The sequence below is a fragment of the Muntiacus reevesi genome, chromosome 1 (assembly GCF_963930625.1).
Source record: "Muntiacus reevesi chromosome 1, mMunRee1.1, whole genome shotgun sequence".
NCBI classification, from domain to species: domain Eukaryota; kingdom Metazoa; phylum Chordata; class Mammalia; order Artiodactyla; family Cervidae; genus Muntiacus; species Muntiacus reevesi.
In genome coordinates, this window is record NC_089249.1 from 79,524,117 (window position 1) to 79,541,129 (window position 17,013).

General features: G+C 46.7%; 2 protein-coding genes across 5 annotated transcripts; both read right to left on the bottom strand.

Annotated features, from left to right (window-relative positions):
• Positions 1 to 2,219: 2,219 nt before the first annotated feature.
• Positions 2,220 to 11,365, bottom strand: CHTOP (chromatin target of PRMT1). Of its 3 annotated transcripts, none has more exons than XM_065903873.1 (6): positions 11,077 to 11,363; positions 9,865 to 9,946; positions 8,362 to 8,515; positions 5,694 to 5,877; positions 4,728 to 4,865; positions 2,220 to 3,054 (listed from the first exon to the last, which is right to left on the bottom strand). In XM_065903873.1, the coding sequence occupies exons 2-6, from the start codon at positions 9,927 to 9,929 to the stop codon at positions 2,849 to 2,851; spliced, it is 747 nt and encodes a 248-aa protein (XP_065759945.1). In that variant the 5' UTR covers positions 9,930 to 9,946; positions 11,077 to 11,363; the 3' UTR covers positions 2,220 to 2,848. The 3 variants fall into 3 exon arrangements, with proteins under 3 accessions (XP_065759945.1, XP_065759937.1, XP_065759954.1); XM_065903865.1 differs by having other exon boundaries at positions 5,694 to 5,880; positions 11,077 to 11,362; XM_065903882.1 differs by lacking the exons at positions 2,220 to 3,054; positions 4,728 to 4,865; positions 5,694 to 5,877 and adding an exon at positions 5,887 to 7,756 and having other exon boundaries at positions 11,077 to 11,365.
• A 1,181-nt stretch (positions 11,366 to 12,546) lies between these two features.
• S100A1 (S100 calcium binding protein A1) lies at positions 12,547 to 16,126 on the bottom strand. Of its 2 annotated transcripts, none has more exons than XM_065903903.1 (3): positions 16,055 to 16,126; positions 14,006 to 14,207; positions 12,547 to 12,851 (listed from the first exon to the last, which is right to left on the bottom strand). In XM_065903903.1, the coding sequence occupies exons 2-3, from the start codon at positions 14,144 to 14,146 to the stop codon at positions 12,708 to 12,710; spliced, it is 285 nt and encodes a 94-aa protein (XP_065759975.1). In that variant the 5' UTR covers positions 14,147 to 14,207; positions 16,055 to 16,126; the 3' UTR covers positions 12,547 to 12,707. The 2 variants fall into 2 exon arrangements, with proteins under 2 accessions (XP_065759975.1, XP_065759965.1); XM_065903893.1 differs by having other exon boundaries at positions 14,006 to 14,158; positions 16,055 to 16,113.
• Between the last annotated feature and the right edge of the window lie 887 nt (positions 16,127 to 17,013).

Consider the following 17,013-nt stretch of genomic DNA (forward strand, 5'->3'; position numbering starts at 1 on the left):
AGGACGTGGCTGGTCCAGTTTCAGGCCAGCTTTTTTTTTCTGACTAACCCATCAGTTCCCTAGACTTCATGGTCTTCCTCCCTTTTTCCTTCCGCCCATTTTCCTGTTTCACTATTCTGTGTAAATCACCCCATGGCACTCTCCTGCTTAAACTCAATGACTCCCCATCACCCAAATCATAAAGCCAAAGGTATTTAGCAAGACAATTAGGCTCCAAGCTACTCAATCTGGTCAGTTGTGTCTCCCACCCTAATATGAAGGACTGCTGAATGCTTTCCCCAGCATACATCTGAGACCTCTGTACCTTTTTGTAATGTTCTCTCCTTCAAATATTCTTCCCCCTTCTCTGTAAAACCTTCCCTTGACTTTAATGATCCATCATCAATCTCTTCTCTGTACTCCCAATGCCTGACAAATGATGTGTTTGTAAGTCCTTGGCAGATGGTGGATGAATGAGTAAAAGGCTGACCCAGGAGCCAGACTGACTATCACACTCCACTCCACCTAGGCACTCAAGACTGAGTTTGGCAGAAGTGGGACCAAGTCTCAAGATTTGGAACTGCAGAGAGCAACAGGTGGGACTGCAGGGCCCATGACTGGTGGGGAAGTTCTTTTGCTCACACAGGAAATTCTTTCAAGGGGTAAGAGAAAAAAGGGGGTGGTGGTGGCCAGAGGGATACAGAGGAAGAGAGGGAAGGGGGCTGAAGATCCAGTGGTCGCCTCACTGCCCAGCTTCACTGGGACCCACAAAGCAGCCCCTCACCCCCAGGATGCCTCAGTGCCTTTCACCCCTTTTCTTACAGAAGACCTCAGTGGCTCACAGAGGACGGTACCCAAGATACACACTTAAAAACATCCTGAAGAACACATACCTGTTCGTCATCTTCTGCTAAGTTCAAAGTATTTGGGAAGGACAGTGGTGAGGGATCTCAGAGATTGGGTCATACCAAACTGTATGGCTGAAGAGGGTAAAGGAACCCACTCACCCTGCAGCTCCCTCCCTTTCTCCCAAACATGTCCAGGAAGTCCTGAATGTGAAGATCTCAAGGGGTAGCCTGCCCACTGCCAATCAGTACCTCTGCAACAAAACAGTCTTGGGGGAGTCAGAGTTCTAAGGAGCTATCTTTAAGATTAGCCTTGCCCACACAAACATATCTTTTTTACTCTTTCCAATTTAAGGTTTTTAACAGGTGTCTAGGCTAAATATCTTTAGTCCCACGTTCCATTTAGTTGTAACACAGGAACTTCAAAACTGGGTCAGGTTGGTTATGTCAACATGACTCTCTCCCAACCCCATGATGTCTTTTCAAACTCTCCCTTTCTACCACTAGACTACTTGCTTCCCCACCTAGAGGTTAAATAGGCAAGGTCATATAGAAAGGATTCAAATTCAGGACTTCCCAAACAAAATTTCCTTCCCAGTCTGCAACGACACACCACCTCCCCAACAGTTCAGGATACTAAGTAGCTCAGAGGTAACTGGCTTGGTTGGAGGTGGTTAGGTAATCTTTTCCCTTAAACAGCACTGGGGAAAAGGGAAACCAGTTCTGGAGTACCAGATATTGCCTTTTGAGACTTTAATGACTTTGAGCTTTCTATGCACCAAACGAGTTAGTACTTTACTTCATATGGTTAATCTTGCCTTGGGGATTATTCAAAAGAGGAGAAACTGTTCACTTTCTGCCCCAAACTCACACCCTCCCCACCCTGAGTTTTAGTACAACTATGAAACTCACAACTCTACAGGGGTATATTGAAATATTGTTATAGTGGCCATAGCATTTCAAAGAGCCCAACAAATAAAGAGAAAGTCCTGGCTGGATTTGAGAGAACAATTTCTTGTTATGATGAACCAGAAACAAAAGATTCTACTGAAACTGAAGAGCTGACAGACTATGGTTGAACTTAAACCTTCATGGGGAGTAAGAAGAGGGTCAACAAAGTCAACGAATGGAGAAGCCCAAGATTGGTCTGGGGTAAACAAAAGGATAACAGCACTTTAGCAAGGTTATCCTCTGACCTCTTCCACCAGGTATCGGTCATCAATTTTCAGCCCTTTCCCTTCTGAGGCATCTGCCAAACCAAAAGGCTTTCTCCTCTTTTGTAGGATGTTAAGACAACCCAAAAACATCCCTTAGAGCAGGATGCAAAACCAAGAGGAAAAGTTTATAAATCTCATTCCAGGGTAGAAAGTGCACATATCCAACTCAGCACGATGGTTATGTGGTACAAATGTACACGGTAATAACTTTAATTAAATCAGAACTGCTAGCACGTGTAACGTGTTAAGTGGCCCTGTAGCTATGTCAGTGTTCCCAATTTACTAAAACATCAATGTGGCAGAATGCATTTATGAGCTCCAGATTTTCCGAACATTTTAAAGAGGCTATTAAAAATGACGTAAAACAGAATTCTACCTCAGAAACTTAGACATTAAGGTGAACACTCGTGGGCTTTCTGGGACTTTTTCATGGGGCACCAAAATGAGCAGAGGAAATGTTGACACTGTCAAAGCATAGAACAGATGAGTGGAGGCAGATGGGGGAAGAAGGTGTACTAGCCACAAGGTCAACACATTCATGTTCAAAGAAAAGTCTGGGTGAAGGAAACCCCTCCCCACCAAATAACAAAACAAAACCCCACTCAGAGGGGAAAAAAAGGGTTTCATACAACATAGTATCAAAAAGTAAAAGGAACACACTAAACGCACAAACTTGTGGCAGGTCAGTCCACAGCCTATTATGATAGGTCCTTTCAGTATCCATCAGCTTTCTTCTCATCTGTTATCTTAAGGTTATTTACAGATGTGTGACTTGAACAAAAGTCTTACAAGGAGGGTGGGCAGGCTTCAATCATTGGTTTCTGGATCTGTCTGAGCCATGTAAGCATCCAACTCAGCATCCAGGTGTCCTTTTGTTTTCGACATGTACGCATCCAACTGGTTGTCCAGCTGCTCCTTGGTCAGTACCGGGCGAGCAAGGGCACCTCTCCCTCGTCCACGGCCTCGGCCTCTGCCGCCAAAGCCCCCTCTTCCCCGACCTATCATACCCCGACCTGGCCCAAAGGAAAAAGAAGAAAACAGTTACAAGTATGTTTAATGGGTACTATGGTAAATGCCCCTCAGAACAGCGGGGCCTAGCTGAGAAAGGCTGAAGGGCAGGGCAAAGAGGAGAAATCTGGAAAAACAGGAAACACAGTGGGGAGAAAGCAACACATGGAAAGCACACATAATGAATCCCTTCTTACATGCTCATTTCTAAATGCTAATTTTTTTTTTTAATTTCTATCAAATTTTTTTAAATTCTATCAAAGGGAAAATAACTGATAATTAAAAATTTTTTAATCTCTCTCAATATGGAGAAACTAAAAAATTTGAGACTCACTATAAGTTATAATTAAAATGCAAATAATTATAGATAACTCCATTTAGTAAGATAGGGAGGAAGTAAAAAGGGCACAGAGAAACAGGGATGTGAAGCTAGACAGTTTTAAAATTAAATTTTATTGGCGATCCTTCAGAAAAATTAGCTCATCTCTCCTCAAATTTATCAAACCTAAGGAGCTGGCTGATCCTATGTCAGGAGACTGAGGAGTTATTCTGACATAGGAACAATTAAGGGAGTTGGGAAAAAACACTTGGAATAGTTCCAGCCATTTCTGTCTCCTGATTCTATTCACATTGTAACAATTATGGTTATCTGAGAGGTGGTTTCAATTCACTTAACAAAACATGCCCAGCTTTCTGAAAAGCTACTTTAGACTCCTCCCCACAAAATCCTTGTGATGTCTCTCTCAGAAACCAAGTCAAGATAATTTGAACATGCTATTTCATCCTGAAACCCAAACTAGCTTGCACTTCACTCAATAAGCCAAGCAACATATAATGCGAGAGAAGAAAACAAGCCATCAAGTTATCAAATGTCCTTTCTCAACAGTTATTATCCCCTGGCTACTTCAAGGTCATAAATTATGGAAGACCCACCACACACTTTAAAAGGACCAAAGCAAATATACACAGGGGCTACAAGAATGTATGTATTTTTTCCTGGACAGGTGTTGTTGGGAGTTTTCCACTAAGCTCTAAGCCAGAAAACTCCCATGAGATTTGGTATTAACAGCAGCAACACCATTAAAAATTCTTTTCCAATCTGGGCCATGAGGTCACAAGACAAGTATCACTAAGTCTCGAGATAAGATTATCAACAAGTCAGTTAATTAACTGACACAATAACGTCTTGCTTTTTCTACTTTGATGGAAGAATCTCTGGTTTTGCATAGACACAAACTGAGTCAATACCTAGCTTCAAGTCTACCACCTTCTTTAACTCTGCTTTACTTTTGTTCATCCCTCTCTTCTCAATTATTAGACTCAAAGTGGGGTTTTGAGCTATGAGGTGGGCTGTGTGGTGGTGGGATAGGGACAGAAAAAAGATAAACCCTTAACTGACCATCTTGTCATTTTAATAATACAATTTAAATTTGCAAAAGCCTGAAAGAAGACTGCATATAATCTGGTTCTGTAACACATACCTGACTATTCTTGGAAAACCCATGACAGACTTTCACACTACCAGCATGTGTATTTAGAAAATAAGCCAGTTTCATAAAACAAACAAGACAAACAAATAAGCCTGCCTATGACTTGAAGCTGTGCAGAAAGGTGGCTCTGAGTTTTGAAGGGAGAGAAATAAGGGGAAGCTAGTCTCTGAAGTTGGTAGCTGACTAACCTCTACCACCGATTCCGCCACGACCCATAGCTCCACGCCCTAGGCCCCCTCTCCCAGGACCTCCACGACCTCGAACACCACCTCTTCTTAAGCCCATTCGGGGAGCTACGGCTCGTCCACCTCGGAGCAGGTTTTGACCTTGGAGAGGAGGCATACAATGTATATGCAGGTAAATCCAAGAGAGACAAAGTAGATTCTAACCAAAGGAAGGCGGTGAGGGTTAAATGAGAGTTAATTCAGTTAATTTTTAGGTTGGGTGGGGCAAGCTGCACACTGAGTATGAACAGGTTAAGCTGCTCTTTATTCAATCAATGCAACAAGTCTGACCACAAATCCATATTTGGAAGAAGTTGGCAGTTAAGTCAATTAGTAAGTATACACATTAATAAGTATCTACTGAATAATCACAGAGAGGTGCCTAGCATTATGATAAGATTTAAAAATAAAAGATATGGTTCCTGCTCTCAGTACATTTTTGCAGGGGACAAGAACTATACAGGGAACAGTGTAACAGTGCCCAAAATGTAACATATAATTAAGACCTATGGGTCAACTTGCCCTCTTTTTTTTTTCCCCAGGTTTAACAGTGTTTCACTAGAATAGAACCAGGAACAAATGATTAGTTAAGATATAGGCCAAAAGACCCATAGATTTCTTAGTTTGACTTATTTCTAGAACTTGAATGTGCTCTGATTCAAGCAGCAGCAGGGTGTTTTAAGATGGAATGGAGATGACATGAATTACCTGTTGTTACGCAGGTCATAGCCTCTCACCATTGCACATTATCAGAAAAGGAATGGTATCGATAAAAGACATGCAGCACTATTAAAAATACGTGATTTCAAAAGTTATTAATTATATTAATACAAATTCAGGCTTAAAGATGTAAACAAATGTGTCCATAGCAGCCCAAGAGAAAAGGGAAGGGGGTGGGTCCCGAACAATTGTCAGGTACACAGCACTGACCTCGGAGCGACATCCCGCCCCTAAGCAGGGTTCTTGTGGCACGTCCCCCACGAAGTCCTCCTCTGGGCAAGCCTCTCTGGATAATGGGCAGGCCTCTTCCTCCGATTGCTCCCCTGGCCAAGGCCCCTATGGGTCGGCCTAACCGTGCCTGGATGTTACTCTTACCCAGGCGCTGCTTTAAGCTCTTCTGGAAGAAAAGGTGTTAGGGAATTGAGATCAAAAAAGCAATCCAATGGGATCTAGCAACTAAAAGTGCAGAGAAAAAGAAGCGAGATGTCTGTGTGGTGGGAAATAAACCTGCACTTGCTGTCAAGGATCCCAAACCAGAAGCAAGCCTTTGCCTCAGAACACAGTGTAAGAAAAGCAGAATTTTGATCCAGAGCTTCTAAGAAGCTTGAGTATGGTTCCATGAAATTGGCATCACCACAAATTATCTCACTAGTTTGACTATAGAAGTCATATACCACTACTTGGAATGTAAATTTTAATAAGAACACTACATTTCAGATCGTGGATTCTGCGGATTTTGAACCACCAGTTGACAATGATATGACTTGATTCATACCTGCCCAAGGACTACCACTCTCTTCAAAGGCTTACTCAAACACCAAAGGAAGTTCATCACACTCTGGGCAAAATTTAAATTATAAGTTCATTTGAATTCTTGTGACATAAGAACAAGTTTGATTTCTCAGTCAAAGAGGCCAGTGTGTCCATTTTTCCTCTGAGTATCTATCTCCAGACGGTCCACTTTTTACCTTAAGATGTAAATAAACACAAAAAAGTCAAATCTCCTTTCCTTACATATCTTAAATAGTGATAATTCCTTTGCAAACAGCTCCATGAAGTCAGTATAATGACCTTTAATTTACAATAAACATTTAACTCAAATATATCTCCATAGAAATCCAGCCAAACCTGCATTAGAATTGAGTTGAGCTATAATCATAAAACTCAGGGTCACATGTGAGAACAAGGATAGACCATAGAGATTTTTCAATAATCTGTCCCTCAAAGAGAAACCATGAAAACGAGATCTCAGACAATTAAATTCCTTCAAAGGAACGGGTGACTGTGTAGCCGTAAAGCCCTAGCAAACCTGCTCTCCTAAAAAGCCATAAGTCAATATGAATGAAAATAAATTATGTATTCTCAGGCTTCACACACAAGTTACTACAAATGATTTTCACTGCAACCATGTGCTGTGAATTATTATTATTAGCATGAGATTATAAACTGCTTATCAGAGGGATAGGCTCTGAATGACACAAGGTCAAAGACTTCATTCTACATGTCTGTTGTGTTTGTTCATTCCAAGTACATCCTCTCAAGATCTGTGCTTTAAGGGGAGACTATACAGTACTTAGAAGTTCTTCTCCCTTCCCAGTCCTGACTTGCCACCAACCCTATTCTCTAACTTAACAAGAGGCTCAAGTATGTCAGCTGTACCATCCAGTTTCCACTCTAGAGCTGTGCTTGCTATAGGCTAAGGTATCCACTAGCCACATGTGGCTATTAAATTACAAGTAAAAAAAACTTAATGAATAAATAAAAAATTTAAGCCCCTCAATCACACTAGTCATATTTTGAGGGCTCAACAGTCATGTGTCTACTGTACTGGAGAGCACAGATACAGATAGAGCATTTCCATCATTGCAGAAAGTTCTACGGGACACCACTGCTCTAGAGGCTACTTTTTGCACGGACTGTATTTAAAGCTTGTTAAAATGTCCTTTGGAATATGTCAGACTTGTCTTTAGCAATTTTTAATATTTACTCTTAGAGAACAGTGGTGCCTTGTACTGCTTTCCTGAGTCAGGGATGAATGCAGCCACTCCAAGGCTTAAGGTAGCTGAAGCAGAAGGCCTTGTTTATTTTTGGTCAATGAGCCCAATGGTTCAGGGTGGGGGTGGAAGGGTGTTATATTTAACTGCTGATTTTATGCACAGCCATGCAGTGCTTCCAGTTAAAGTCCTTACAGTTGCATGGCACCGCCCTCCAGACGCCCAGCCACAGCTTGGACATATCCTTCCACAGCCACTGTCCGGACTTGCATATAAAGTCTATGAATAATAAAGAGCAGGTTTTATTTCAGATCTGAATAGGATTATTTCTTAATGGAAATTTGAAAGAGAACCCACTAACTCTTAAATTACTCAGTGCTGTTCTATTTTACTGACAAGACTTTAGGTGCTGTGGAGATGAGGGTCACCCTACTCTTTCCACTGTTTAGCACTGAAAACCTTTGACTAAGAGGACTTTCAGATTCCCTGTACTAGGGAAGAAATATAGTCATTTTCCTAAATTGTAAATAATTTAATGGGGACTATGGGACTTTTGAAGATCATCTAACACAGAAACTAAAATTCTCTGTGGAAAAGTCAGTGAATCTATTCTTAAGGGCAAAGGATCAGAAAACAAGAGATTAATACTCATTGATAACATAGAAACAGGCCACATTGATGGCAAACTCCCTAAAAGAGAAAGACAACAAAAAGTTACTTATTGGTACCTGCCCAAATGGGAATCCTCTGAGCTTCTCTCTCCTCCAGAGAAGTTCAGCTTTTGCCCTGAGCCACCTCGTAATTATCCATCATGTCCTGACAGCCTCAGTGGACTGCCTGACAGAGATCAGCTGCTTCTGGAGCATTAAGACCCATTCTCTCACCTGCTTAAGTTTTAATGCTGCCTGGACAGAGGGTCTATTCTCCATCTGCTGGGCCAGTCTTCTGTTTCTGGCACTGGCTAGCTGCTGCTGTTGCTGCATCGAAGCCCGAATATTCACTGGCATCGGCTGTTTGTTCTTCAGCATATTAGTAAAGCTTCAAGGTCGAACAAAATGGATGTTTAAATAAAAGCTTTATTACAAAACATTTATTGGCATTTTCATGGCTTGCTAGACCAGGAGCTCCAGATCCCACGAACTTAAAGTGGTACACTTAGATCAATGCTGATGTGGGTTCAAGACTCCTCTGCTTCCACAAACTTGCAAGAATCAGAAACTCAGAAATGCAGCTAAGTGTAGCACATTCAATCAAAAGTGATAACAAGGGCTCAGGTAACTGCTTTTAGAGGTGGAAAGCATGAGAAACACGCAATAAGCAGATATGATGACAAGAGACAGAAGATGTAGTTTCAAAGACGGACAAAGCAAGCCAAAACCTCAGGAGACTGGAGGGTGCTATTTTACGGGCAAATACACGGAAGGACAAGAGCACCTTCAAAGCCCATGGAAATGATATATCCACATAAATTGTAAAAGCATATCACATTTTCTCATGTATTTGGTCACTTAGTAATATGCAAATATGGAGAATCAGAGGAACACACCCTAAGAGATAAAGAGAAGTACATATGCTTCAGAAAAGACAAACAAACATAAGTAAATCATTTAGTGGTCTAATACCAACTTAATAAAGTCACTAGTCAAAGGCACTCAATGAAAAAAAAAAAAAAAAAAAGGCACTCAATGAACAAAGCTCTCAGACAAAAAGTGCCTTTTTAAATACTGTAACTTTTTTTTAGTATCAAATGATTTTTTTCTGACTCCAAGTGATAACTTATGAAAAGGTTAGTTCAATCATCTAAGAGCTTGTGAAGACACTCTTCTATTACTCCTGTCAAGTTAAGTTTAATGGGATGAAAAAGAACACTCAACTGTAAAAGAACTGAAAACAAAAACAAACTAAAAGCAGAATGGAAAGAAAGTGAAATGGAGCAAAGCAAGTGCCTCTTACAAGGCCCAAGAATGACATTCAAGGGCCTTTGGACATATTCTTAGCTTGCTACCTGCCTCTTACAGGCCAGACACAACACTGCTGGCCTTGGACTGGGCAGCAAGCCTACTGCAGCCAGGGTCATGCTACCGAGCTGCACCATCCCTGTATCAACGTAAAAATATGTGAAGAAAAGGGAGGGTGTGAGGAGTCTTTTTAAAATACATCCCACCAGACAAATATTTCAGATAGCATAATATAAAAATCTACTGATAAGGGGTTTTGAAACAACCGCCCAATTTGTTTTGTGTACCACATACGATGCACCTAAGAACAGAGGTCTGTAGCCTTCTGTTGGTATTTAGTTTAAAACAGACTTTTGTGCATTGGACCCCAGCGCCAATTTAAGTAATGTTTTCTTATGAACGAGCTGAAGTTGCTGTTGGCTGCCTCACCGCTCATTTAGAGACATCTTGGTGGTGCTTTTTAGCACAACTTTCGGCGCAGATTGTGCAGCCATCTTCAAATCCCGAGAATCTACAAAGGACAATGGGCAGAATGAGCAAACCAGAATGACAACTATCTCTTTTCAACAAAACCCAAAGACCCAAAAATGAATGAAGAGGCTTGTATCAATGATTCTCAACCATCACACCAAAACTCATTTCAGGTACTTAAACAGAAGGTAGTTACTTCAGACTAATAAACTCTTGGGTCTTCCCAAATGGCGCAGTAGTAGAGAATTCTCCTGCCAATGCAGGAGACACGGGTTCTATCCCAGGGTCAGGAGAATCTACTAAAGTAGGAAAATGGCAACCCTCTCCAGCATTCTTGCCTGAAAAATTCCATGGACAGAGGAGCCTGGCCGGCTACAGTCTATGGGGTCGCCAAGAGTAGGACACGACTGAGCACATACACGGTTAAGTTTCAAGGCCGCAGGACAGAAAATACCTGCCCAAGCCTCCAAAATGGCAGACCCAAAGCAAGTGTTGTTAAGAGTCTGGTTTTTCATCTACAGCCGTCCTTCTCAACCTTGGCGGCAAGGAGCTTTAAAAAACAACAAAAAGCACTCAGAAGCCTGGGCCCACCCCATTTCAAGCACAATCTCTGATGGTGAGGTCTGGGGATGAGCCATTTTATAGCAGGGGAAAATAAGTCTGCCTCGCTGCTTCTCACGTGCAGCTAAAACTGAGAACTACTGATCTAAAGAGATGACACAGGTATACCAATTTCGCAATCAAGTAGGGGCATTAGCAAGGGCCTGGCGACCTGGGGGAAGAAGGGAATAGGAAAGATTTCCTACACCGGCATTCCCTAGGGAGTGCGCTCTCAGAGAGCGCGCCACAAAATTTAACCCTAAAATCGCCATTACTTTCCAACGTTCCTTGAAGTCGTGTAATCCTCCTTTCATCTCAAACTTCTTGTCAGGACCGCCAACGTAGCTCAACTCGCCAACGTTCCTTTTTCATCTCTATCAAATTCCAACCTTTTCCATCCATCCCACGAGTTTTCCAGTTCGGGGTCTCCCCCGCCTCCCTCTCATGGGCTCCGCCCCCTTCGGGGCCTCCGGCTCCCTATTTGCTTCCACATCCCACCAGCTCCTGTTCCGCGTCCGCCGGGCCCCTCGGTTCCCCCAAACTCTTGCCCTCCTCACCACAGACACGTACCGAAGGAAACGGACGCCAGTGCTCCTCCCGGGGCTGCCACCACGGCTGCGGCAGGCGGGCCGGGGGCCGGCCGAACCTGAGTTGACGGTGGAGGGGCTCGGGTTAACTTGGTGGGCGGTTGGTTAGATGTGTTAAACGGTAGATTGCTAAGTTGGTTCGTGGTTCTTGGCTGGTCGTCCTGTCGGCCGGTCCGCCTGCTCACCCGGCCTGCCCTTTCCTTCCTTTCACCACGGCCGCTGCCGTCAACTCCCGCTCCGTGTGGAAAACAAAATGGCCGACACGCCCAGGGCGGAATGGGACCGGCTAAAATGGCGTCGACGCAGTTACGTCAGACGTCAGATCCGCCGCATCCCTAGAGGGGCGGGAAAATTTGTGCCACGCCCGTGCGGTGATTAGGGCGGAGCCCCAGGGAGAAGGCGGGACTTTAGCAAAGGCCTCGTCTGTATTACGCGCAGCGCCCCGCCCGGGGAAGGGCGTGGCCAAATGGTTTTGCTCTTTGGTTTTAAGGGGACTGCGGATGATTAAATGATTTGCGTCTCTGGGGCTGATTTGGTCTCCGTGAAGGAGTTGTCCGTATTTCTTCGCGCGTTCCTCTACCCCTGAAACTAAGACAGACCAACTAAAATTCTTTATGCGGATGTGCCTCGGTCTCTTGCGGACCACCGGGCTCGGGTAGTTGCACTCCCCTTATTTACACCCCGGGCCCCTGTCAGAGAATTGTGGATTATAGCAAAAGCCCCAACGGAGGCCAGAGGGCCAGTGCTCAGGCTGGGTTCTGCGCCAATCACCACCGTCCGTCCATATTTTCCTTTTCACTTCTCTCCCCAGCTTGGCCTGAATATTGTTAGATCCGTATTTTGTGGGGCGTTTGCGTCTCCCCTCCCGTTTTCGTGTCCGCTCTCGCCATTTTCCATTCATGTGGATTTTGATGCAGATCTATACGAGATTTTTATTATGCCTTGCCACACAATAAAGGGCTCAAATGTTTGAAGAATGAGTGAATGAACACATCTTCACCCCTGCCCCCAATATAGGCGCATCAGATCCTTTCGTTTTCCTTCCTAGCATGTATCTGTGAGTTTAATGTTTTGGTATCCTTGCTGGGCTTTACCTATGTGACGTTGAGGGTTGTGTGTTGTTAGGCTCACTGCTCTGTCCCCAGCTCCCATACGATGTCTAGTACATGGTAGGTCTTCAGTAAATATTCTTTGAAGGTTGAAGGGAAATTCTTCTGCCTTTATAGCTGAGATGCTGGTACACGTATCAGCTTCATACATCCTCCACTTCTAGCTGGAATCTTGAATCCCAGCCTTCCTGGGCCTTCAGCATTCCTTAAATAGGAAGATGCAACCGTCCCTTGACCTATCTCCAAAAACATCTCTCCTCAAATAAGGCAAGTTGTGAGTGAGCAGCCTTCATTTGCCCACCTACTCTATACCATTACCAAAGGAGACAGACAGCAACAGGGGCTGGTGAGACAGAAGCCTTTAATGAAAGAGGAGTTGCAGGCCTGGCCCACTAATCTTGCGCCCTTGCTGGTGGGGAGGGAAAATTAAAGTGAGGGGGAAGCAGGATGAAGGAGCAGGTATGGCAGGGTAGAGGGGAAGGGCGCTGTCCACTGGGGCGTCTCCTCAACTGTTCTCCCAGAAGAAGTTGTTGCATGCCACTGTGAGGGCAGCCACCAGTACCACATACTCCTGGAAGTCCACCTCTCCATCTCCATTCTCATCTAGCTCCTTCATCACCTTGTCCACAGCATCTGCATCCTTCTGGGCCTGTGGAGGGAGGAGATGGAGAGATAGGTATATAGGGAGATGAATAGCACTGGATCAGGGTCATGGAGGGGAGGGGTGATTGGGGAGAAAAAGGCAGAGATGAGCAAGAGGAAAACTACTTATAATTATGGGACCCTTGTTTCCCTCCTTAAAACTAACAAAACATTTGTGGCTTCCGTTTGCCTACAGAATTAGCTCCCTAACAAGGCAGAATAATAAAAACAATTACCATATGTTGAGTGCCTATAATGTGACAAGCTCTACACTAGGAGCTTTACAAGCATTCTCATTTAATTCTAGCACAATTAGTATGAAGTGGGTTTCATTATTCCCATTCTAGAGAAAAAACGAATTAACAGTGGTTAAAGAACATGCCCAAAGTCACACAGCTAGAAAGTAGTAGCATCAGAATTCGACCCCAGGTCTCATAAAATCTAAAAGCTGGTACACTTTCTACTGACTTATTTTCTGCATCCGTCAGTTCAGTCAGAACCGCTGAACATATTCCATCTTCTTTCTCCCGTCTTCTTGTTCAGATACTGTGCGTGTGAGGTTGCTTCAGTCGTGTCCAACTGTTTGTGACCCTGTGGACTGTAGCCTGTCAGGCTGCTCTGTCCATGGGATTCTCCAGGCAAGAATACTAGAGTGGGTTTCCGTGCCCTCCTCCAGGGGATCTTCCTGACCCAGGGATGTCTCCTGCGGCTCCTGTATTGAAGTGGATTCTGAGGCTGAGCCACCTGGGAAAGCTTCAGATACTGTACCTCCTCCTAAAATGTCTTTACTTACTCTAATAATCTTCCAGGGGCTTGAGTGCCACCTCTTTGGAGAGGCTCTCCCGCTTCAGTTAGGTTAATATTTTCCCATAATCCTTTCTGACACCTCTGTTAAGGCCCTGGGTGCTTCCTGGGTTTCAAGGTTTGCTTTCAAGTGTCAGTCTTTTCCTTCTAGACTGTGTGTTTTGTTATTGATGCCCAGCCCTTAACAGGTGATCAGTAAATCAGGGCATTTTGACTTGAACCCAGAGCGGTGGGGGTGGGGGTGGGGGTGGAGGAGACGGAAGGTTGGGCTGAGCTGGGGTGGGGAGCTGGCAGAGAGGTGCCTCCTTTGCCCCCCGTCCCTCCCGCACTCCACCCTGCGCCCCAGCCCACGCTCACGTCCAGGAAGCCGGAGAGCTCCGTCTGCAGCAGCTCCTTCAGCTCCTTCTTGCTCAGCTTGTACTTGTCGCCCTCTTTTCCCGAGTGGGCGTGGAACACATTGATGAGCGTCTCCATCGCCGTCTCCAGCTCAGAGCCCATCGCGCAGCTCACCTACCCACGTCCCGTCATGGAAGTGAGCTTGGGACCATGCTTAGGGTACCTGGGGTTGGGGTAGGGTCCCACAGCTCAAAGAGCCACGAGATCGGCTCCCCACCACAACTCATCCTTCCTGAGATTTTACACAAACAGAACTTCTAGACTCATTGTCTGTGCCCTTCAATCCACACCCTAGCCAGAGGGAGTCAGGGCTTTGGGCATGGAGGTAGAGCTCCTGGAGCTGGGCTGACTCTCGAGGCCTGAAGTGGACTCTGCTTGGCTCCTGGCTGCCTGGACAGACGCTGAGGAGGGTGGGGCAGGCGGGCAGGCGGGGGTGGTCACAGGACCCAGTCTGGCTTCCTCTGACTCTATTTTTACCCTTGGATTGCCTGCCTCGCACAGCCAGGCTCTGCTCTTGGGGATGGTGGGCTGGTCGCCCCTCTATAACCTTGACTCTGCAGCCCACCCGTAAACCAGGAGTCAGCCTGGAGCCCTTGGTCAGCTTGGTGGAGAGGGTGGCGGTCCGAGTGGGTGGTCCAAGACTCATGGGGAGGGAGCCTGAACATGTCACTTGGCTTCCCTCTGTTACCTCTAGTTTGGTTCCTCTTACTTCTCTGCAGAATCATCCCTTCTACTGGGTAGTAGTGGGAAGGGAAAGAGGGATGTCTGAGTCTTTTCCCTGGAGCCAGAGCTCCCCAGGAAGGGGAGAAGATACCTGTGGGATCTTGTCTCTGCTGTTGGCCACTCCTGCCCCCAGGCCAACTTGGGTGATGTTGGGACAGTGGCAGCAGGGAGGATGGGGCTGGTCTGTGTTTGGGGAGATAAAGGCTGAACGCATGAGGTTTTCTGAATCCAAGGGGCTGGGAGAGAGGAGGGGAAAAATGGAGGGGTCTTTTGACAAGAGGGGACTACCAAGCCAGGGGGCCTCTTTCCCTTGGCCTTGGGACAGTTGGCCCCTCCACCGCCTCCGGGGGCAGCTCAGGTATCTCAGATCAGGTATCCCCATCCTTCCCCAGGCCTGAGGGGTCAGACAATGGGCCCTGATCAGGTGACATCCTAGCTCTTCAATGGAGCCCTTGTATGTGTCACCTGAACTCCGGACATGAGAAGCGGTTGTCACAGAGACCTGGGGGAGATGGAACCCAAGCCGGGGCTGATAGAGGGGATAAGGAGGAAGAGGGAGGGGTGCTGGTGGCTCAGTTACCAGCCCCATCCAGGAAGGGCACCTAGAGGTTGCCTGGAGACCTCGAGCAGCCTGGGATTGTGCAGAGGGGCCATTCTGAAAGGACCTTGGCAGGGAGGGGGTAGACAGAAAAACAAAAGGAAAGAATGAGAGGAAAGAGGAGCCGAGCAATGGGACAAGAGGAGGAGGAGAGAGGGAGGTCATATGAAAGGATGGTGGGAGTGGGTATAGCTCCCTAGTGCCCCCTCTTCTTGGTATCACATGGTCCATACTCTGGGAGGGAACCCGGGCAAGGCTGGGTGAGGGGGCAGATAGACCAAGGCTGCCAGTGGGTGGGTGGGCAGAAGGAGCAGTTCCATCTGTTTTCTTATTCTTATGCCACTGGAAGCAAGGCAAGAGCTGGGTCTGCCCCCCAGCACCTGGGAGATGGAGGGGGCTTTGTGGGGGCTCTTGAGGGCTCTGTGGTAGGAGGGCAGGGTCTCCTGGAAGCTCAGTGGCTGGGATTCCCACTGGCTTTCTCGTTCCCCGAGCTCCCAGATTTCTCTCGGACCTTCACTTGCCTCCCCCCCAGCACCTTCCAAACAATGTCTCCCCCAAATCCCAAACTCCTCTCAGACCCCCAGGGCACTGCAGTGCCATCCGCCTCGGTCTCCTGGAGCCCTGCTGAAGTGCCCCCTTCCCCAGGCTGGCCAGGGCAGGGAGCAGGGCAGATGGGGCAGGATACTCACTGTCGGCCTGGGAGCGGGTTCTGGACAGGCAGACGAGGCTGCAAGTGTGGCTCCCGGAGCTGTGCGGGGAGACCTGTCTTCAGTTGTCCTTCCCCCACGACCCCCCCTGCACCGGCTCCACCCCTTCACAGACACCCAGTGGGGCGAGGGGCCAGGAGTGGACAGAGGCGCCCTCTGTCTCCTGGGCTGAAACAGGCTGCCCTGTGTCCTCTTCTCCAGCCTTGGATGCCACCCCCACGCGGGGGCCCCAGAAGGCAGGGCCCGGGAGGAAGGGAGGTGGGAAAGGTCCTGGGAAGAAGGAACACTGAGAGGCCTTCTGGGCTCGTCCTCCCACGCTCCCCCCAGTAATAATGGGTGTGCAGCCGGGCAGAGAGGAGGTGCGTGCACCTGACTGAGGGGGCCCATCTTGGAGGGGACTCCTCAGTGAATAATTTAGTCCTGGGAGTCTCCCTGAGGGGTTTCAGCCTGACAACCCCACTGAGAGATTTCAATCCAGGGTCTCCTCTGTGTGAGGCACTCAGCCTGGGTCCCCCTCTGTTTGTCGGGCCTCAGTCTGGATCCTCTGTGGAGGTCTTGGGCTGCAGGGTCCTTAGTGGGGGTCTCATTTTGAGAGGCCCTCTGGGGTGTTTCTTAGATGGGCCCTTTCAGCGCTGAGCTCCCCCGGTTGGTTTTTTCAATCTGCAGTGCCTTCTCCCAAAGGCAATATGCTGCTGCTGCTGCTGAGTCACTTCAGTCGTTGTCTGACTCTATGCGACCCCATAGACGGCAGCCCACCAGGCTCCCCCGTCCCTGGGATTCTCCAGGCAAGAATACTGGAGTGAGTTGCTGCTTCCTGAACTCCAATGCATGAAAGTGAAAAGTGAAAGTGAAGTCTCCCAGTCTTGTCCGACTCCCAGAGACCCCATGGACTGCAGCCTACCAGGCTCCTCCATGGGATTTTCCAGGCAAGAGAACTGGAG

Coding starts and splice junctions, on each gene's coding strand:
- CHTOP (XM_065903865.1), bottom strand. CDS start 9,929: ATGGCTGCACAATCTGCGCCGAAAGTTGTGCTAAAAAGCACCACCAAG. Junction 8,516..9,864: donor AAGATGTCTCTAAATGAGCG/GTGAGGCAGCCA, acceptor TCGACCTTGAAG/CTTTACTAATATGCTGAAGA. Junction 5,881..8,361: donor CAGCATTAAAACTTAAGCAG/GTGAGAGAATGG, acceptor CTTTTCTTCCAG/AAGAGCTTAAAGCAGCGCCT.
- S100A1 (XM_065903903.1), bottom strand. CDS start 14,146: ATGGGCTCTGAGCTGGAGACGGCGATGGAGACGCTCATCAATGTGTTC. Junction 12,852..14,005: donor AGCTCTCCGGCTTCCTGGAC/GTGAGCGTGGGC, acceptor CTCCCTCCACAG/GCCCAGAAGGATGCAGATGC.